Source organism: Emydura macquarii, unplaced genomic scaffold (assembly GCF_026122565.2).
Source record: "Emydura macquarii macquarii isolate MOO-44397 ecotype Brisbane River unplaced genomic scaffold, CSIRO-AGI_Emac_v2 contig_2369, whole genome shotgun sequence".
In the NCBI taxonomy this organism is placed as follows: Eukaryota; Metazoa; Chordata; order Testudines; family Chelidae; genus Emydura; species Emydura macquarii.
In genome coordinates, this window is record NW_027132506.1 from 3,899,557 (window position 1) to 3,921,671 (window position 22,115).

Consider the following 22,115-nt stretch of genomic DNA (forward strand, 5'->3'; position numbering starts at 1 on the left):
GGGGGGGGGCAAGGGCCGCATTCAGGGCATGAGCGAGCCCCAGGGGGTGGGAGGCACACGGCTCCCTACCTAAGGATTCAGCCTATTTTGCCCGGCCCCGCGTCAGTTCCGCGGGAACGGACGCCCCTCGTGGGTTCTGAAACCATCGGCGCACCCCAGGGGCACAGCGCTCCCTGCCGGAGGGGCTGGCATTGCTGCCCCCCCCCCCCGGGGAATGGAGCCGGGGCCCCACCACGGAGCCGGGCACCACGGAGCCTACCTGCACGATGCGCCCGTCCGCCGTGCCCAGGTGGGCCACGGTCACATCGCCCAGGGCCGTCACGAAGATGGAGGTGAGCAGGACTCCGGCCAGGCGCCCGTTGAACAGATCCACCTTGTAGGAGCCCGTGGTGACCCGGGTGGGCTTGTTCCAGCAGCTGGTGTCCACCACGGGGGACGAAAGGTTCACCTGGGGCACCGCAGAGCGTTAGCTGCCGGCCGCGAGCTCCCAGGTTGCCCGGTGTCACGCGTGGACCCGGCCAGGCTCCCCCAGCACGGGGGGGCCACTGCCCTGCCCCCGCCCTGCCCCCTTGCCCGGACCCCCACAGGGAAGAAGCAGCTGCAGGGTGGGAGTGGGGAGAAGGGAAACACGGCTGCCCCCAGCCACTTCTAGCTACCCGCTGCCTGGCTTCCTCCTGCCCCCAGTCAGCCCCACGTTCCCACCTATACACCCCCAGCCCCAGCCCATACACCCCAATCCCCTATACCACCCATACACCCCCCCAGCACCACAATACCCACCCATACACCCCAATTCCCCATACCACCCATACACCCCCACCTCCACCCCCAATCGCCCAGCACCCCAACACCCAGCTCTACAGCTCCAACCCCTCTACACCCCCCCATGCCCCCAGCACCTCAACACCCCACATCACCCCAACACCCACCCATACACCCCCAACACTTCCTAACCCGATACACCCCCCAACTTCCCAGCACCCCGCAACACCCAACTCTGCCCCCCAACCTCCTTCCCCACCCCCAGCCATCCCACCTTCCAAGGAGGGGCGCGCTGACCGGAAACGGAGGTTAACGCAAATGGACCGACATTGAATGAACTCGTTCACTGCTTTGCCCAGAACATCTCCCACGGATCTGCACCGAACGTGGCCCCCGCAGGTCAGGGCAGCCTTTGGCGTGGGCGCTGGGCCGGGCGAGGAGCAGGGACTCCCCCGATCTCCAGCCCCACTTTTTACCAAAGCCCAGGCCAGCGAAGGAAGCCCGGCGGCAGGGACCGGCGCACAGCCAAGCACACGCCGTTGCAAGGGACGCGGTGCAGCCAGCAGCTGCAGGGGAAGTGGTAGCTCTCGGGGCTCGGACAGACGCCAGCTGGCTGCCGGGCCATTTTTGATCCTCTCCTGGGATAACGGGCAAACACCCGGCGTTGACTGCAGCGGTTCCCAGGCCCGGGGGGGGGGGAGGTCAGACCACTCGGGGGGGTGAGGGGACTGACACACAACAGCGTCAGAAGGAGGCGGGGAGGACGACAGGAGAGGCCTGGGCCAAGACATGGCCGGAGGGGGCACGGAGGGTGAGGACGTGGCTTGGCACAAGCATCTTCCCCCTCCCCCCCCAGCACAGCGGGGAGTCGCTGCTCCAGCCCCGCGCTCGGCACTGTACAGGATCCAGCCCTGCCCGGGAAGAGCTGAGTGCTGTCGACGGGGGACACTGAGGCACGGATCGAGAGGCCCAGAATGAAGTGGTGTGGAGGTGCGCCGTGCCCGCTGCTCCCCCGGCACGCACTGTGCCGGTCTGGAGCCCTCCTGCTTCGGGCCCTGCGCCCCGGGAACCGAACATTGTCAGGGCGATCGGAGCCCAGGACGTGGAGGGGGGAGAAGGGCAAATGTATGGCACGGGCGGCCCCACAGGGCCGGTCCGTGGGATTTGATGCAGGCCTTCCCTGGGGGTGGGGACTCCTCCAGTGCTCTCCTAGCTAGTCACCCTCTGGCCGGAGGCACCGCCTTCACCGGTGGGCTCCGGAGACGCCTGCGTGGCTTACAACAGGAGTGGGGCAGCGCATGATGGGGAACGGCATCAGGGGAAGCCCGCTCGGCGAGGGCGGCCTGCCCTCCAGCTACGGCCAGAGGACGTGGCGCCTCTGCCCGGCCCTGACTCGGCCGAGTGGCTTTTGCCATCCGGTTGGTAAACAGAGCCAGCCCGTAGGGCGGGATCTCACGCCAGGTGCTCTTGGGAGACGGACCAGACATCCGGAAAGAGCTCAGATTCATGACCCCCCCCCTCCCACCTCCCGAAAGCCGGGGCTTGGGGCGAAGGGCCCCGTGACAACGGCAGGAACCGTCTATTCAGAGGCGTGGAAAGGAGATGAAGCGGGACCGGAAAGGCCACGGCAGCCTCCTCCGAGGGAGGTTTTTTCCCCACCGGTTCCAGGGCAGAGCTCTCAGGAGACCAAACCGGGGAAGGGGCGAGGGGTCCAGCCGAGATCAGGGCTCAGTTCACAGCTTCAGGCCTGGCCTGCACTTCAAAATCAGATTGAGCTGGCTCCATCACACCAGGCTGGGAAAACGTCTCCCCTGAGCGCCGCAGTTATGTTGGCCTGACCCCCAGTGTAGACAGGGTGAGGTCGACAGAAGAATCCTTCCCTTGACCCAGCTGCCGCCTGGGAGAGCTGGATTCACTGTGGCCGTGGGAAAACCCCTTCGGCCGACACGGGACGCGCCTACGCCGGGCGGCTGCAGTGCAGACATGCTCCAGACCATCCCTCTGCTCTGCGCAGAACGGCGCTGCAGGCCAGCCACAAATCACGGGGCAAAGGGACTCGCCTCTCCGTAGCCCTGCCGCGCCCCTTCCCAGACAGCAGCCGCCTCGCCTCCAGCATGACCTCGGCTCCCTCCACACCCGGCAACTCACGGCATGTCCCAGCCTCCCGGGGCTGAAGTTCACAGCTGCTGATTCTCCGTACTGGGGATCCGGGCGGGGGAACTTCCTCTCCGCACATCTGGACTTGCTCAGACAGAAGCCAGCTGTGCTCCGCGACTGGAAGACGGCGCGTTTCTCAGCGTCCCCCCGGGGCGAGCGCCAGCAGCGCAGCCGCAGGAGGGGCTAACGGCGGGACTCCAGGCCCCGGCACATCCCCGCAGCCCCGTCTCCACTGCGTGGCCCTAGCCCAGGCGAGCGTGGCGAGGCTGTGCCGTCAGGCACACACGCGCGGGGCCGCCGGTCGGACGTCACTGGGTTTTCCAAAAGCAAGCTGCCAAGTGGGAATTCCATCTGGTGGCATCACATTGACAGACAGACACACACACACACACACGTCCACAGCAGGAATCGGGCCTCTAGAGGCACCGCCCAGACCTCTGCCCCTGGAGCTAACCGACAGCAGTAGTAAGTTGTCATCCTCTGCTGGCCCAGGGGGATGCGACACACGCTTTGCTGGGGCGGCAGAGGAACGGCGAGAGGCGAGGACCCCCGCTTCCATTCCCAGGGCTGGAGGGGAGCGTGTCCTAGTGGGCGCAGACTCTGCTACGGTTTTCCCCAGGCTGTCCCAGTCCTTTCTCTTCCCCACCCCCGGCTCCTTGCCTGCCCAGGCGCCGTCTCCACTCTTCGGGTTTCTCATCCCAGTCCCAGGCTCTGACTCTTTGTCCCAGTTCACCCAGTCCCCCCCCCAGGGCTCTTGCCCCTCTGCATCCGACTCAAACAGCTCGCTGCTCTGGGAGCCCGGCTCGCTGCCCTCGGTCTCCGTGCCCAGCTGGGGCGATTCCCGGCGATCCCAGGCAATGCCCGGGGCTCAGAGGGATGGTGGAGGCACAGACTGGTCAGCCCTGGGAGCTGAGGGGCGCTGGTGCATGCTCAGTGCGGGGGAAAATCTTCTTCGGCTCACACAGAGGAAGTCTCCCCTCCGCAGGAGTCTCCCAGGGCCAACAAAAGGCATGGCCCCAGCCCCGGGGCGACCCCTCCGCACGGCGTCACGGGTCTGCTCCGCAGCGTGGGGCCGCTACAGCTGTCCATGCGAAAGGTCGCTCGGGATTTTTAAACATGGGCCAAGCCATGGGGGGGCACCCGAGCCACCCCCTCGACCACTGGGAAGCTGTTGCATGTAAACAGGGGCTGCTCCAGCTACAAGCAAAGTCACCAGCTTCCTGGGGTGGCAGATTTCTGGGCGGTCTACGGGGGGGGCGGAGAGGGGGGCAAGCTGCAGAGCACTACCTGCCCCGTGGAGACCCTGCCGGGGCGATCTAAGAGTACCTAGCTTGCGCTGATGTGTTAAGACTGCTCTGCGGTGCCATGTAGACAAGCCCTATGGGGAGGCAGGCCCTGGGGCACAATGGCAGGGGGACCCAGACCCCCATCTCTGTGAGCCAAAGACTGGAAAGGGAGAGGCCCAGTCCCTCCAGCGGGAGAGGAGGGGAAGGGAGGCCGCCGACGGCTGGGTTTGTCCCATGGGGGCAGGGGGAGATCCTGCCCCCCGGCCCACTTGAAATGGTTCTCTGCAGCCCCTGGGCAACGCCGCGTAGGTTTCCCCGGCCTCAGTCTTGGAAACGACTGGGCTATTTTGGCTGAGAATTTCCAGCCAGGTTCAGGCCGAGGAAGCCGCTGGGCACGGAGGGTTTAAGCCCCAACGGGTACAGCTTGGCACAGTTATAGGCAACGGACAACGGGGGCTCGTACCGGGAACTGCTGCCAGCTCCGGCCACACGCAGCAGGGTGGCAGAGCCGCGGCCGCCCCGCACTGCCTGCCCCCGAGGGCGGCAAGAATCAGTTCCCGCAACCCCCAGGCTCAGCCGCTCCACACAAGCCCCGGGGCTGGCACCCGACCAGAGCTGAGCGTAGGACGTGCCCTGGCGACCCGCCTCGGGCTCCCCACCCGGCAACTCCCCAGCTGCGAGCTGTGCCTTTAAATCCTGCCCGGCTCTCCCCAGACGCAGGCACCTGGGGCTGGGTGACTCAGGCCTCACCTTTCCACTCCGGCAGGCCTGGGAATGTGCACAAACCCCCTGGCCGTGCCCCACGCCTACACGGAGGCCTTGCCGCTCCTCCCCGCCCCCAAGCAGAGCGCCTGCTCCCATGCGAGCTGCCAGGCTGGGGCTCAAGACCCAGGCCAGGCTTCTGGGGCCCACACACCCTGAATCAGGGGGTCCAACCTGCCCCCAGCACTTTGCAGGACTGGGGGGGTCAGCGTGGGATAAAGGGCAGGGTGCAGCACCCCAGCCACCGGCGTCTCCCGCCTGCGGCCATGGGGCGAGCCATTGCCCAGAGCCGGGGAAAGCAGAAAGAAAGAGGGGAACCAGCCGACACGCTGCAACCCTCCAGCCGCCCCAGGCGGCTGTGAAAGACCCCACTCCCCCCCTCCTCGGTTAGCCTCCCCACCCCTAGAGCAAAGATCCTCTTTGAACCGTGCCCGTGCGAGACCAAGAGAGGAAGCAGATTGGAGGACCCGTCCCCCTCCGCCGCGTGCGTCCTGCCTCTGGCGAAGCACGCGCGGATCGCTCCGCCCTAGGAACCGCTTCCCAGCGCACGCCGAGTCACTGGGAGGTCACGACCCGAGCCTGGTACCGAGGGGCAGAGCCATACACAGCACCGCGTTCAATCCGCCCAGGGGAAACCGAGGCAGAGAGCGGTGCAGTGACAGGGCCTCGGACTGGAATCCAGGAGACCAGCTCACACACGTCCACACCCCGACCCACACACTTCACTGCCTTCCCAAGCCTGGAGACTGACGGGTCCCCTAACACATTCACATTGCCACAGCACCTTCCACCAGGTCTGGGCTTGCTTGGCGCCTGTCCGAGCGGGAGTGCTACCTGCCGGCTGGCAGCCTGTTATCAGCGCAGAGGCGCGGCTCGCGATCACGTGGGCAGGGTGGGGGAGCGGAGCGGCACTCTGCCCAGGGAGGAATCTGTAGCTGACTAGAAAGTCTGCGGGGGAGAGAAAGGGAGCCAGTAAGTGCCAGGAAACAGGAAAGGAGGAGCTGGCATTTACCAGGCCTGGATCCTGCCAGAGCTGGGTGCCCGCTGCGTGCCCGCAGGTCCACATGCCTGCTCAGCTGCGAACGAGACCAGGAATGGCAGACGCTGTCTCGCTGTTAGCAAGCGGGTGTCGCACCGGGAGAACAGCCGCACTGGGGTACAGCCAAAGGCGCCCCGTGAAGTGGAGACGCTGGGACAGCCTCCTTCTGGGGGGGCCCTCGCTCCCCGGAATCCGACCCCTCGCTCTCCCCTCCCGGTGGCTCGGAAACAAGCCAAGTGGTGCTGTAAATCCAGGCCCCGGGGCTCAGCTGCTCACCGCCGGCGCTGGCGTCCGCCCTGGCTCTGCAAACAGCAGCGCGGGCAGAGCCGGGCCAGCGTTGGAACAGGCTGGGCGCCCCAGTCTGAGCTCACCAGAGGCCCTTGGGATGGACTTGGAAGGCCAGCCTGCTACTTTTAGCACGCTAGCTCCATCAGAGCCGGCGCGGGTCTGTCTCCGAGAGCTGGGGATCGCCCCGCCGACGCCCTGGTGTCCTGGCTCCATCACCACAGCCGAGGTGCTGCCCCATGGGTGGGCTCCCTACAGAGCAGGGCCACGGGATGGTGAGCGAGAAGGGGCTTGGCCACAGAGCACTGAATGGTATGGGGATTTTAAGCCTGTGTTCAGACTGTATTGGATGCTTGGGAGCTGCTGCCGGCATTCACCGCACTTACAGCATCGCTATCCCATATCGTACGGTGACATCGGAACAGCTGCACGGCCAGCTTCTGTGACTGGGTAACTCGCCAGCCGGGAGAGAGGCATTAACCAGCGTGAAATGCTGGTCTCCGCCAGAAAGGGTCACGTTTATTCTGCTGTTCATTCTCCCCCCATCCATGAAGGAGAGTCTTGCAAATCAGTTCCTCCCGTCAGCTGAGTTTGCAGCTCAAAGCAGGGAGAGGGAAAGGTATTAAAAAGCCGAATGAGGAGGAACACTTTCTTTATGCTGCTTGGACTCTGGAGGGCAATGATGACCAGGCATAAGCAAGAGATCCCCAGTGCTTAGCCTGGGTTAGCCCTAAGGACAGAGAAAACCTGCTTATCAGAGAAGCTTCTCTTACTTTTTGAAACTTAAGACTGGACCTCGTTTGTGTGTATCTATGTTTACCTGCTTTAACCTTGCAAATAACTCTCTCGTTTCCTTTTCCTATATAACAGATCTGTATTTAGTTTACTATCGGATGGGCTACAAGCCTCGTCTTTGGGGAGAGATCTAATTGCAACTGACCTGAGGTAAATGACTGGTCCTTTGGGAGTAACCTGTGAACATTGGTGTAAGGGCCCATCTGTCACAAAGACAGGCTCACTTGGGTGGTGAGACGGCCCAGAGTGCCCAAGGGACCGTCTGGACGGTCTGTCCATGCTGAGGCTGTTACAGTGCCGGAGGAGTTTCCACTTGGTAACTGGTTGGTGAAATCTCGTTGCAGAGCTCACAGCCAGTGTGGGGTTTGTGCCCTGATTCCTACAGTCTGCTCTGAGGTTGGCTCTCACCCTCTGGAGCCGCTCAGAGGCTCTGTTCACACTGGGAAAATGATTTACGCTAGCAAACATATCCACTGACATGTCTGAATTACCATGAGGTTAACCATGACGGTGCCTTCCGTGTGGACAGTCCCGTACAAGGATGTGTTAGCTGGCCAGGATTGACCCCACAGCCACCTCAGCCAAGTGACCTTTTAAAATGACCCGTCCCCATCTACGTGAGCTGCCGTTATCATGTGAGTTGACACGTTTTCTCACGGGATGCGTTTTCCCAGTGTGCACACGGCCAGAGCCGAGAGGCAGCCTGTACTCAAAGGAAAGACAGCCCGGCAGAAACAGCCTTCGATCAATGAGGCAGCTGGAGTGCAGAAAACAACTGCCTAGCACGATGACCAGCAGTGTTCCCTCGGGCCCCCCTACGTCTATGCATACCCAATTCTGTTGTCACTTGCATTATCATACTAGGTTCCACCAATCTCCTCCCGCATCAGGGTTTCTGTGTGTCTCCCCCACCCCCACATCCCTGGGTCCCCGATTCTTCCCCTATGCTAGGTGCTGCATTTGCCCTTCCTTCCCACGAGCGTTAAATCCACGGGTTCTGTCCATTAACGCCTAGAAAGTGCCCGGACGTTCTGGAGTCGAGCGAATGCAGAATTCAAAGACCCTCGCGTTGCAGACAGAGAAAGGCCGTTGAGATGAGCGGAGGGTCTTGTGAATAATAAATACAAAGCACATCTTTAAGGCAGGTGGACCGGCTCTCTTGGGTGCCCAACGCAGGGACCTACACCCCTAGCGCAGAAGAATTTGATTTTTTTTTGCTTCAAACAAAACAAAAAATGAAAAAGGACTTAAAAGGAAGCAAGTTCTGTACTGAGCCCAGACGCACGAGAAGGACATCTGCTGCATTTCATAGTTATTTCCTCCTCTTTGCTTGGCAAAGTCGGTAACTACGGACCAGCTCTTTGAATTCCACCCTTCATTAAACATGTTTAACCCGCCCCCCCGCCTGCCCGCCCAGCCAGGCCCCAGGCGACACAAGCTTTGCTGGCACTTTACTGGTTAAGCAGCCGCGGGGTGGAGTGTCCCGGATCTGACAGAAAAATGACACAGGCCGACGCAACCCAAACCGTGGAAGCTTTTTGCTGCAAATTAAAAGGACTGGAAAATAGATTCCCAGCCCAGCAAGAGAGCCCTGAGATTTCCCAACACCAGGCCTCACACCAGCACGGGGAGGCTCCAGGCACGTTTAACGCTCAGGGGATCGCAGCCACAGGAGACCAAGTGCAGCTTCGGGAAAACGGAGCGGAGGCGGGCTGCGACACCGCGCTGCAGATCCCTTCGTGTAGCCAGTGGCAGGCTGAAACTCAGGGCTTGCCCTCCCCGTCTGCATCTCGCTAGAAAACCTGGCAGGCCCGGGATGCCGTTCACTGCACCCGTGTTTCCGTACATACAAACACAACCTCCATCCCAGCCCCAAATTCCCCTGCTGCCGGAGGCGCCAGGCGCAGACAGGGCTCGGAGGCCCCGATGGCACGACGCGGTCACGCAGCGCCCAGCTCCGTGGGTCAGATAACAGGGCAATCGGCACCCTGAATCACAGCCCCCGCGCAGAATCAGAAGCACCTCACACACATAAAGCTAGAAAAGTCCCCAGAGCTGGCACTGTCCACTAGGAAGAGGCCCTTGACAAGGCCAACACACCCAAACAAGAGGCTCCAAATCCCCCGCGGCTCCCCGTGCCACGAGCTGCCCAGTGCATGCGCCGAGAGGCCTGCGGTACGAACATCCAGAGGGGACGACCGGGCGATTCCCAGGGGCGGAGGTTGGCGCTCCCCAGAGACCGCGGCGCACCCTGTCTGCCTCCGCACCGGGTGAGTCGCGGGCGGCCGGCCCCCTGCCGGGCTCGTGCTCTGCCCCCGATCCCCCGTCTCACTGTCCGAGCGGCTCAGGCCGGCAGCAAGACCCTCGCCGCGGCCGCAAGAGCGCGGCGATGCCATGCTGTACGCCCAGGGCTGGTATGTGCTGCCAGGCCAGAGAGGGATTTCCTGGGTAGGGAGCCCGCCATCCGGGCTGCCCCCTTGCCGTCCCATGCCCTGTGGGAGCGCCGGGACCCTTGACCCCACACCACTTGTTCCACTCCCAGCCTGGCCTCGATGGACACGTCTGTCAGAGCCTTGTTCAGCCGGCACCGGACAGGAGACGGCTTCTATCACTGAGTCCAGTGGCTCGGACCCTCCTCGGCCCACCCTCCCCCTGAAGAAACGTCTCCACTAGGGACAAGCCGGCGGGGAACCGACTCTCCCCTCGGGCCTTTGCAGAAGCTGAAAGCGAAGCTCGCGGCTGGGGAGTGCGAAGATCTGGGCCAAGCGGGAAACGCAGCAGGGGGGCTGGCTGGGAGCTGACCCATGCCGGAGCCGCCGGGGAGGATTTCGTGTCTACACTGGGGCACTGGCTTTTTCCCTTGGCCTCTTGGCTTGCCTTGGTCAACAGCCCCTGTCATGCACCCAGCTCTCCGACGGGCACTCGGCCCGGGCCCTACGGAGGCCAGGTCCTGCGCCCAGCGCTGCTGGGGCTGCTCGCCGGCTCTCTTCAACCATCACTGTGTTTCTGAACCGGGAGGCCGAGGAGATTTAGCGACCAGGACAAGGACGAGCTGGTCCCACGGGGTTGACGGGAGCCGCCTGCTTCCTGCTCTCAGCTCGGCCGGGGCGCCCCTGACCTGCAGCCCCCGCTGGAGGAGGGGCGGCTGGGCTTGAGCAGGGACGCGGACATAGAAGAAGAACGAGATCAAGGCCCACCAAGGCCCTCCATAGCCGCAGGACGGGGATGTAGAAACGCAGCTATCTGGCCAGGCCGCCGGGCACTAGAGACACGGGTAAACCCGTCTGTTAGCGCCCCCACGCACAGGGCCGGCCCTAGTCGGGTGTGGGGCCTGGGGCAAATCGTCCCAGCTGGTCCTGGCGCAAAAGTGCAGGGCCCGGGGCGGTCACCCCGATTTGCCGTACGCTAGGGACGGTTCTGCCCTTGCGTATCTGCCGAGGTTCCCAGGTCCTCAATGCCAGGCAACACCGGAGCTCACCCCTCGTTCGAACAACACAGAGCAGACGGGAACCAGCCTCCTCTTTACAGGTGGTGCCGTGCAGATTCAGGGGGGCAAAGCGGCAGGAAGTGGAAGGAGGGTCCCATCACAGGGCCAGGAAAGCAGTGGATGCCCTGGGGCGGCGCGTTCCCAAGGAATGCCCCTAACACCCTTTGTCTGGCTGCCCCCACGGCATGTGGAGACCTCACCACGCCCAGCCTGCCAGAACAATGCTGGGCCGGCTCCCCCAGGCCAGGGCGGAGTCTCTCCTGGCATGTTTCTTCTCGTTATTTACGAGTGGATCGGGCCGGGCTTGAGTTAGGGAGTCCTGGGTCTGCGGTTCCCCCCGGGCACAGGGACTGGCTTCAAACGGCAGCTAAGTCCACATTCAGAAATGACCCCTGGTATTTCCCTCGAAGGCTGGACACTGCCCAGTTCCCACTAGGATGGACGGACAAGACCGGCATCTAGAAACACAGAGCAGCTCCCAAAGCTCCCCGTGCCCTTAACTCTTCCTAACCCCCAGGCAGATATGGCTCCCTGTGTGCCGGGCCAGAGGCTTTTCCAGGCTCATCTCTCAGCCACCGCCCCTTCCTGCCGCTCTAGAAATCTGCCCCACAGCCAGAGGATCATGTAGCGACAGAGAAGAGGAGTGAGTCAAGATTATTGCACAATCCCTCGCATGCAGGCGCCGGATTCCTGAGGCAGCAACATCCCTTCCTCTTGCCAACGCGCTGTTTGCTTTGCTTGTGCAAACTCGGCCGGCCAGTCCGCGCAGCCCGCGCCACCAGTTCCCAAGCCACCTACGGGCCCATTTCACAGTAGAAACCTCCCACAGCTTCCGAAGCCACGCACTGCGAGGTGTCACGTTCTCCTGTCCGGCGTGGCCCAGTGTTCAACCGCAAGTGGCCCCAGAACCGGGACCCTGGCCTGGGCAACCCCACCGCCCCAAAGTGAGCCGCCTCGCAGCGCTTTGCAAAGGAAACAGGTGACATGTTCCCAATTCCTAGAGCCAAAGGCTCCCGGGAAGGGGCCCGGACTTGTTCCACTCCAGGAAGAAAACAAAGCCAAGAAAAAAGAGGAAAAGCAAACAACCCTCAGTGTCAGGGAGCGGGCGGGAAGGCAAACAGCAGCTGATTAATAGTAGGAAAAGGACAAATCAGATCAGACTCACATCTTATAACAAAGATGGCTAGCCACATATTATCCCGGTTATTAGTCATGTTTGCAGTAGCGCCCACGGGCGAGCCGAGAACGAGACCCCGCGGTGCCAGGCACGGTAAGACAGCGGGAGCACAAGGCCAGGAGCACGGTAACATCCACTAACACACAGCGGGATGGGCTTTGCCAGGGTTCGCTTCGCCCAGTCGCTGCCCAGGGGTTATTTTCTACAGGTTTGGGGGCTAGCGGAGCCCAAAGTGCCAGCGAGTAGCAAAAAGTCGGCACGGTCCTTTTTCCTCTCCCCCGCCGCCAATAACTGTGTCCGTCTGTCAGTCCCCCGTCAATCAGGGCTCGAGCGCAAGATCACGGGGCTGGAAGTCAGGAAGGCCCAAGATCTCATCCCGGGTGTGAGCCGGTTTTGCCGTGGAATCCTGGATGAGCCCCTCCCCCTGCCTCACTTTCCCTGCCGGGAAAAGGCGGGAGAAGCTCGTGTTTCTCTGTCAGGCTCCACGGGGATTTGCGCGGCCCGTGGAGCAGGCGCAGTGCTCTGGCAGTGCCCGCCTCAGCATTGGCCAATGCCGCCGGCCACACCCCCCTTAAGAAATGGAAGCAGAAGACAGAGCAGAGCACTTTGACTGGCTGGAGCTCTGCCAAGCAGTAAAAAAGCCATCATTTAATGCATGAGGCGACTGTGGCATTAGGGTTTATATATAATTAACGGGGTCGAAAACCAGTTCAACCAAACCTCACAGGCTGGAGGGAAAGGGAGGTGGGAAGAGAAGGTTTTAGGATTTGGGGGACAGGAAATGAGGCCGCTGGAATGTATTATGAACTACAGACACGCTTGTCCCACCCCGCAAGGTGAGGGCCAGCTCTGCTCAGCAACAAGCGAACTGTAAAGAGCCTGGAGCCGCAGCCGTGGCAGCTAACCCCACGGGCGAGCACGGATCCTTCCCCGGCGGGGTGCTCCGCGAAGGAGGGGCCCTCGCCGCCCAGGGTCATTTCAGCAGCTCTCGAATTTGGAAGCACAAAAACCCAGCAAGCACAGGTTATGGAACGGGAAAGGGCCAAACAAACTTTGAGCCTCGGTAAGTGAGGTCAAGATGACTCGGGGCAGGGGAGTCACCCCAGAGAAACACCCCTGGAAAGAAAGTGCTGTCCCCCCGCCCCCCAGCACCGTTCGCAGGGGACTCACGTTGTGGGGGCATAACTCGACGGCCTGGAAAAACGTCAGGTCCCGCGGCAGCCCACGCTGGGCGATGCCACAGCATGCGGCCATGCCGGCCTCAATGGCCTGGTTGATCATGTGCACGGGGAAGGCGCACACCGCCGAGTACTTGCGCGGCACGGAGCTCTCCGCCTCGCTCTCGGCGAAGGCCCCGAAAAGGACGAGGGCGGTGTCATTGACGCTGATTTCCTCGGCCAGGTTCAGGCCCGCCCGGGCGGCGTGGGCCGCCTGCAGCACGTTGAAATTCACGTCGTGCCTGTGCTCCCCGCCCAGGCTGCTCTTCCGCCTGCGCTTGGACTCGAAGCGGCAATCCAAGATCAGCTCGCGGTACTTGCGCAGGTCATGCTCTTCGGCGCTCAGCCGCACCAGCCGTGTGTGGTACGATCGGGACCCGGGGCTCTCCTTTTGGATGGTCAGGAAGTACACGAAGTCCCGGTCACTGAAAGAATACACGTAGTCGATGGGGTAGGAGTCCTGGAACTCCGGAAGCACGGTGAGGGAATGGAAATCCGGGGAAAACCCATCTTGCGTGGCCTTCGGCCTCCGGATGGACACCGATTTTGGGCTGTACTGGGCGGCTATGCTGCTGTTGATGGTCGAGGCGATGTAGAAGTAAGGAACACGGCTGATTTCAGTCAGCAGCACCCTTGTGCCCAGGGGGCTGGCCACGCAGTCTGGGCACGCCTCAGGACTGTTTTCAGCTGCATACAAACTGTGAGTGGCACTGACCACAACCAGCCCACCTTGGATTTCCAGTTCGTGCTGGAAACACCGCCCATGCTGGGAGGTGCCACAGCTGTACAGCCACGGTTCGGTCGGGTCCTGCACCAGAACCACGTTGTCGGTGTCTTCGGGCCGCAGGTCCTCTCCCGTCTCCTGGCCCAGGGCACAGATCTCGCACCGGGCACTGCCCACGGGGCCGGTGACGATGACAGATGGGTTCGCCAGCTCCGGGCTCAGCACGTAGATCTTGTTCCGCACGGCCACAAAGAGGGCGGCGGTTCCGCTCGGGTCACGGTAGGCGACGATGTTCTGGATGGGGCCGTCGGCGGCAAAGCTGGGTAGCTCGTACTGGACGCCATAGTCTCTGGTGGCGCTGTAGGGAATCCGCGGGCACTGCCAAGCACTGCAGGAAACTCTGGCAAGCACAAACCCCAGGGAGAGGCACACCAGGCAGGAAAGCCCCATGCTCGGAGAGGAAACGCTGCACCAGGATCCTTGGCTCCAAAGGTCACCGGAGCTCCTCAGGTCTGAGCGGGTCCGGGATCCATCCGGCGTGAGCTACCATCCTGCCACCACTGAAATATCAGGGAGAGACACAGCCCGTTACGTCGCCGCAGTGAAGGGCTGGCACAAGTCACTTGAAATGTTTGCTGGGAACGCAACCACCTCTCCCTCCCCAGAGCCGGCACCGGGTCTCCCCCCAGCATGCGGAGGGGCCTAGAGAGCGCCGGCACCGGTCATTCGTTTCAGGGAAGAAGTGGGTTTGCACCGAGGGGTCCCGATCATAGGTACACCCCGGGTGGCCTGCCCTGGATGCCGCCAGTGGCCAGAGCAGATCGGAGGTGGAACAGAATGAAAAGGCCTGGCTTGCTTTTAACCAGCTACAAAGTTTGGATCCCTGGCTGTGGGGCCCGCGCCAGTTGGGATCTGCGAGTAGACGGGCACTGGGCGCACACTTCCCCCCGATTCCCCTTGCGTCTCACGGGCAGAAAGCCAGAGCCGCGGAGCGTGATTTGTTCTGCCATTTTATTGACATCTTTCCAGCCCAGCGCCAACCCCAGCTCTGGGACTGCCATGAGATGGGGCAAGGAGACAGGAAGAGCTCGGGAGGGGAGACTGATGTCCTCGGTCAAGCACCTGCTAGCGACAGGGACCAGCCCAGTGGCTGTGCATCAAAGGGAAGCCCTGGGCCCATCTCACCCTGCAATCAAAACAGGGCCCGTCAGGCTGTCTGCGAACAAGGGAGGCCTGGGGCAGGCGCTCGTTCCCCCCAGAGCAAAAACGGCAGCAGATCAAGAGGCAAAACGCCCTGCCCTAAATCACGCCCAGGCCGCGCCAGCTCTACCAGAACACCTGCCTCACCGCCCGCCCGCCCGTCCCCAGAGACGGGTTCCGCCCGAGTTCAGAGCCAGCGCCTGCCTGGAGGAAGGGAAACGAACAGGGCTTGGCTTCTGGCTGATTTCTTTCCAGGCACAGCTCTAGTCCCCGGGAGCCCGTAGGGTCACGTTTTCCAAATCCCTGGAGAATGCTCCAATGCGCCCTCAAGCAGCAGTGACCGCAGGGTCCCCCTGACCCGAAACGCGCCCGCAGGGCCTGGCACCGCCTCTGCTCTGTCGGGACAGGCCGGATGAAGGCAGAGGTGGGGAGGGTGTGCATAAGGCGAGCCAGTCGCTCCCTCTACCCCACCAGCTGCCCACGCTAACCTGGGCATGGAGGTGGGGAAAGGCACCGGGAACCCAGTGGGGTTTCCAGAGGGGCAGGAAGAGTGTGTGTGGGGGGGTCCTCTCCGTGCCACAAACCCCACAGGACAGGAGCGGCTGGGACTGATTGGGCAGGGCAGGTTTCAAGCCGGGACCTAGTGCCAGCAGGCCCAGTGCCCCACAGGCGACAGCCCTACCCCGGTCCTATCTGCCGGCTCCCCCGGGCCAGGCGGCCCTGCGTCCCGAGCGCCCCGCGTGGAGTCTCGCCGCCCCTCGAACCCGGGCCAGGCACCGGCCGGATCGTCCCTGCCACCGGCACATGGGCACCCGCCGACCGGCCCCGCGGCCTTGGAGCCTGGCCCGGCCCTTCCCTGCGCCAGCCCGGGCCCCTCTCCGCCCCGCCCAGCGGCCAGGGGCTCTGGGGGTCCGCCCTCCGCCTGGCACCGGGGCAGACACGATCAGGCTCCCGCCCAGGGACGCCCCCTGCCCGGCCCCCTCCCTGGCCCCAGCCCGGCCCCAGGGACTCCCCCCGGCCAGCCCCATAGACGCCCCGCGACCCCGCCGGGACCCACCGCAGCCGCCGGCCGCTCCCCCTGCGCCGGGCCGGGCCGGGCCAGCCGCGTGTGCCGGGCGCTCGCTCACCTGCCTGGTCTGGCAGCGCGGGCCGGGGCGGGGCGCGGCGGGATCCCGGCAGCTCCGGATCCCGCCCCAGGCCGGGGCCGGGCGGGCTCCTGAGAGCGGATCCGCCCCCAGCGCCCCGAGCCGGCCGGAGCCCCTCGGCAGCCAGGCTGTGGAGGCGCCCCGCCAGCCCCTGCTGGACTTGTCACCCCCGGACAGACACACACACACACACAGAGCCCGGACAGACACAAACACACAGAGCCCGGATAGACAGACACACACCCCTACACTCACACCCTGGACGGACACACACACACAGCCCAGACAGACAGACACACATCCGCACATTCAAACATTTAGGCACACATACTGTACAGACACACTCACAGCCACACCTATACAGACACACACACACCGTGTACACACACCCACAAACACCCATACACTCATATCCTGTACAGTTACACACACACATACAGACACACACCTGTACAGTCATATCCCATATGGGCACACACACACTCCTACGCTCACACCCCCGTAAAGATGCACACCCATACACACAGCCCTGTATACTCTCTCACACACACACCCGTACCACATGCCCCGTAGAGACACACAGACAGATACACACCCCTGTACACCCACATGTACACACACCCGCAATACACACAAGTGTGGGCACGCTCACATATACACCTGCACACATTCGCAGATACATGCGTGTGCACACATACAAACACACGCAATGTGTGCCATGCACACTGATCCTTGCGTGCAAACACACATATACGCTGGTCAGGCACCGAACAAACCAACAGCGCCGTCTGCAGCGCCGTGGGGCCTGGGGGACCTACTCTCCTTGTGCGTTCAGCATGGGAAAGTGGTTCCAGGCAATGAAGCACTACCGAGAAATGGGGACAGGAACAGGTGCGAACAGGAATTAGCCCAAACAAAGAGGCCTGCTGGTGACTCACGGACTCTGGTAAAATCCCGTTGGATAAACCAACTGAAAATGAACGGGCCAGGATTGGTGTGTCGGAAAGGAGGTGTAATTGGGGATTACAATAGCGAGGGGACGGGCTATTCCACCCCCCCTCCCACTCCCGATCTTTTGGGGTTCTTAACACACACAAAAAAAGACCTTGGGGGGAAACGAACCACTGCCGGCAGGGAGACAGGGAAACCAAAGAGAGCGAGCGCCCCCGCCGTCTCTTGAGAGCCCAGGATCCAGCGGGACCCGAGTGGGCTTCCATCATCCTAGCCCAGGCCAGAGCAAAGGATCCCCCCAGCTCTGGCTGAATCGTGAACAGCACCTGGGATGTGAGACTTTGTTGTACGCTCCCCCCGGTGCGTCCTTTTCCTTCCCTGCTTTATTGCCTCTCCTTCCTGTTCCTAGCTGGCTAATAAGACCCTGGCTGACCTGGCCAAGACCGTACTTTGCAATTCTGCGATGAGCCTGTGACTGAAAAGTCCAGGTTTGCGAGGTCTCGTGGCGGCTGCTCAGAGCATGTGCCAGGCTTCTCCAGCCACAGGATTGCAAAGAAGTCATCAGCAGAGAGGGAAGCGGCATCTTCTTCTTTCCTCTCCCCAGTTTGTGTGCATTTGGCTGGTTTTGTCTGCCAGGAAATAGGATTAGGCTCACAACCGCTCGGCCCCTCTCCACTCACTGATTCTCTTTTTCCCAGGACAGTTATTTGCCATCTCTGACGCCACCCAAGCAACTTCTAGACACTCTCCGCAGCCCAGAGGAAGGCAGTAAGGGCTATTGTTAACAGGGACGCCTTACTTAACCCTTTGCATCTTAAACCCTTTGACTATTTTTCTTCTTTTTCTGTATCTTGACCAAAAGGTTACAAATATTTTAGTGATGTGGTCACCATGAGGCCAACAGCGCTGTATTCCAGCCCCAGAGCCTTGTTTAACTGACGTTAACACTGTGAGTTCTCTGAGCCTGCGTATCCCATCTAATTTAGAACGACGGCCCTAGTCAGGGATCAGAGCCCCATCGTGCTGGGAGCTGTACCTCTGATCCTTCCTCTCCTCCGTGCTTTGCTGAGCCAGGAAGCGGTTAATAAGGTTGGCATTTAAAGGATCCTTGGCCTTTGCTCCCATTGAAGTGAATGGAGCAGTTCCCTCTGCAGCTATTGTCTTGGGCTCTCGGCAAACCCTGGCGCACCTCGCTGTAGCAGCTTCACCCACGCCGGGCTTTGAAAGTTGCCTTCGAAGCCGTAACAGCTAGAAACGCACGGCACGAAAACAAAAGAGAAATCTGAAACCGAAGGGCAGTCGAGAGGTCTGTCTGGGCGGTGAGGGCCACACTGTGCCTCCCCCTTTCTGTTATTCCCTTCAGTTCCTCACTAACATATCCCTCCCTCTCTCCAATTCGCCTCCTTGATGGATGGTTTAAAACAGAATTGCTGTGTAGGGAGGCAGCATGGCCTAGTCGATAGAGCTCAGAACTGGGACTCAGCAGACCTGTGCGGGCCTGCTGGGTGACCTTGGCTAAGTCACTTTCCCTCTCTGTGCCTCGGTTTCCCCATCTGTGAGCTGGGGATAATGATCCTGGTCCCCTTTGTAGAGGGCTTTGAGGTTTGCTGATGAAAAGTGCTGTTTGAGAGGCTCTGTCTACTCTGGCCTCGCGGCTGACCTGGTTTTTCTACAGGACTCATCCATCACCTTGGTATCGTAGCATCTCAAAAATGGTTATAGCATAGCAACGTTGCCTACACCCAGTCCTGCTTGTCCGCTTCTCTGCCGTGGTCCAGAGGCGGGTGGAAGTGGTTAGAATTAATTTCCTCTCTTCTTGTCCATTCTGCAAGCAGGCAGTGCTGTGAGATTGGATTGGGGATGCATTCAACTATGAGTGTACGACCTTGCATCTCATAAATCTTTGATCAGCTGTTGGCAGTGGCACATTTTTCCACTCTGGGTCCCCCAAAGGGAGCCATTGCGAGGACCACATCTGCTATTATTTATATTATGAAAGCATCCAATGGCCCAAATCAAAACTGCAGCTTCGTCCTTCCAAGCGGCGTCCAAACACAGAGGAAGATGTGAGTCTCCCCCTGGGTGTGCTTAGGACAGTAAACTAACTGATAGAGCCCGAGTACTTGTAGGCACCGCCTCTGCAAACCTTGATCGGGGGAGGCAGTCCCATATGTGCATCTGGTGAAAGAAGATTTACTTTCTCGACTCAACATTTCTGGTGGTGACCAGCAGGGGGCCACGGTAGCACCAACTCGGAGCTTTTGAAAAGCCTGAGTCAGGCCCCACAAAATCATGAGACTAGCTTAAAAGTTTAAAAAATAATCAGTGTTGAATTCTTTACCTTCTCCTTCTGGGCTTGGAGCCATTCATTTTCATGCTTTTCTCTGACAGCGCAAGGGCTAGAAATGTACAGGGTTTTTTTTTTTAAAGCTGAGATTCTCGTGAAATAACGTGAGTCCAGAAGCTGGAGCTTTAAAATGGACTAAATATTGCCAGAGTCATGATAAGACATTGGGAACGGGCAGCACTGGTTGGCTTTGCTTCTCCACAAGCCCTCTACAGATCTGTAGCAAACAGCATTTCTTACGGGGCTACTTTCCAAAAGAGATCACCCCCCAATATGCCAAGGTCTCTAAAAGCCTGACACAAAGTGTTGTAACTTGAGCAATTCTGGGTATGCTGTGGGATGGAGGGGCTAAAAAACTGGCCGGTAACTGCTGGCTAGCTAGTTACTGGGGGACCTAGTAGGTGTGGTATTTGTGAGGAGTAGTTAGAGAAGCCAGTGAGTTGCCAACACCTAGGATGATTTAAACACCTTAACTGATTTAAAGGATCTTTACCTTTGAAATTGCATTTCCATCTGAAAATGCTTGTGCCAACAACTGTAACAAGTCCCCCCTTATGATTATTAGAGCTGAAAGGTTAGAGAGGGAAAGAAATGGCTCTCTCTTGTCCCACTTTCCTTTCCGCATTTGAAGGCACTTTGCCAGTTATACTATGCGGCTTCTGGCACAAACCCTTCACCCAGCCCAGCGAAAGGGCGTTACCCGTGAGAGCAGAACTGAAAGCAGCAGCAAGAGTGCTGCATGGTGAATAGACGGAGGGGTGCGTCTGAGGATGATGGGTGTGGTGTTGCTTCCAGGCTTTGGAGGGAGCCCAGCAACACAAAACACCTGCTACTCCAGGAATGTCCTACAAGAGGCTGAATTGTAAAAAATAAGTCAGTTTAGTAAAAAAAAAAAAAATCATCCCTTTAATAGCACAGCCGTCTGTGAGTACTCCAAAACCAGGCTGTCCCCAGTCCTGAGACTGGCTTAAAAATAATGAGATTTTAAAACCCAACAAATACATTTGGGGCTCTGTTTATTTGCCTTCTGGGTTTTGAACCTTGGTTTACATTTTTCAGCTTTTCATCACACCCACATGGGCCAGAAAGTTGCGGGATATTTTTTAATGTAAACTGAGAGTCTCCCGTGATCACCTGACTCCAGGAGCTGGGGCTTTACAAAACACCAGCTATCCTGAGCCTTGAGATGAAGTCAGAAGGGTCGGTGACACTGCTTTACACACAAAGGTAAGACACGTGGGTATCATCATCACCCTCTTCCCTGACTGATTAGGCCAGGCTTCAAGCAGGATCTGCCTGCGGACCCCACTGTGTGGTAGCCTCTGAGATTTCCTTGTACGTTCTTCACAGCTGAGTCGTGTTTCTTTTCTACTGCGAGGGGTGCTGCATGTGCTGTATGGTAAAGATATAGATTCTCAGCCCCAGCTCTGCCCCCTTTGTGCTCTCCTGCTAGCAACCTCTCTAACAACTCGACCCCCTCGCCTCTCCCGTATCCAAGGAAAGCTGATTCCACCCATGTCCACACTCCTTTCTAATCATCAGAGCTTGTGCCCACTTCCCCTCTGCTCTTGGCTCCAGGCCGGTTCCATAACTCTGGACTCGGCTACTTGCAAACTGGAATAAAACCCAAGAACTCCACCAGTGTGTGAGCAGGGGGTTGGACTAGATGACCTCCTGAGGTCCCTTCTAACCCTAATCTTATACGATTCTATGATGCAGTGTGAACTCCCTCTTTGTGATTTCAGTGCCTGTTTGCGTGGGGGCATTGCTTCGGCCTAAGGATCCTCTTTCAATATAACAGGAGTCAGTTTTTAATCAATGTCATGTAAATAGAAACGAGACTCTCTGAACCCCAAATCAGAAGGCACTGGCAGACAGGCCAGAAGGTGACAGTGTGAGTTCAAACTGATGGAGTTGGCTGGGTTCTAGTTTCCATGGAGGCACACGCTTTCTCCTTACACACAGCACAAAACCCTGGATGTTCCTGTTACACCTCTTAACGTTTTAGAAGAGATTGAAGCTTTCCTCCGTGGATTGAAATCACAGTCTCAAAGTTTTTCACACCGATGTTGAGTTCACGGAAATATTTCAGAGCAAAGGTTAAAAAAAACCCCAACAACGGAGAGGGGAAAGAAACCCCCAAACCTATTTTTTTTCCTTCCACACACACACACACACCCCATTTCCTCCTAGTCCTGGATGTACATGACCGGTCACAAAGCCTGATCAATTCTGAAGAAAGCTCAGTCGACTGAATTGTTGCTATGGTCAGTTCATGGGCAAGCTGCAGGCTCAGGGATGCCTGTAAAAACGTTAGCAGTGGCAACAGGTTGAGTAGGAAGATGTCCCCGGAGCTGGGGATCTGTTTGCAGATGGTTTGCCAAGAGGAAGTGAAGGGCTCAATTGCATTGTAATTGTACAATGCAATTGTATGACACAATTCAATTGTAACAGGCCTCACAAGGCGTGCCGGCTCTTATAGCCAGCAGCTCTTCCCAGTACCGTACCGGACTCCCTCTCCGCCAGTGACACTAGGTCACTTAATCTATGGTGCCGTCAGAGCAGCCATCGTGACTTCCAGTTAATTAAAGGAATCGTCTGTGTTGCTTCAACAGCCGCGGTGATGTTCAATGCTGTTACAACAGGGAGACCTCAGAAGATGGAGTTTCTCCCGTGCAGAGGCTTTGACGGTACCAGACATTGCATGGGGACGTGACTGGCGCGAGGTCCTGTCTGGCTCAGCTGGCCTCTCGAAATCTTGTAGGACCTTTAATGCATTTC

General features: G+C 59.7%; 1 protein-coding gene across 1 annotated transcript in view; it reads right to left on the reverse strand.

Annotated features, from left to right (window-relative positions):
* MST1R (macrophage stimulating 1 receptor) overlaps positions 1–14,141 on the reverse strand; it is a 29,714-nt gene extending 15,573 nt beyond the window's left edge. The window contains exons 1-2 of the mRNA XM_067561274.1: positions 12,921–14,141; positions 260–448 (exon numbers count right to left, since the gene is read on the reverse strand). Coding sequence (XP_067417375.1) covers positions 260–448; positions 12,921–14,141 — 1,410 coding nt within the window. The remainder of the gene's footprint in view (positions 1–259; positions 449–12,920) is intronic.
* Positions 14,142–22,115: the final 7,974 nt, after the last annotated feature.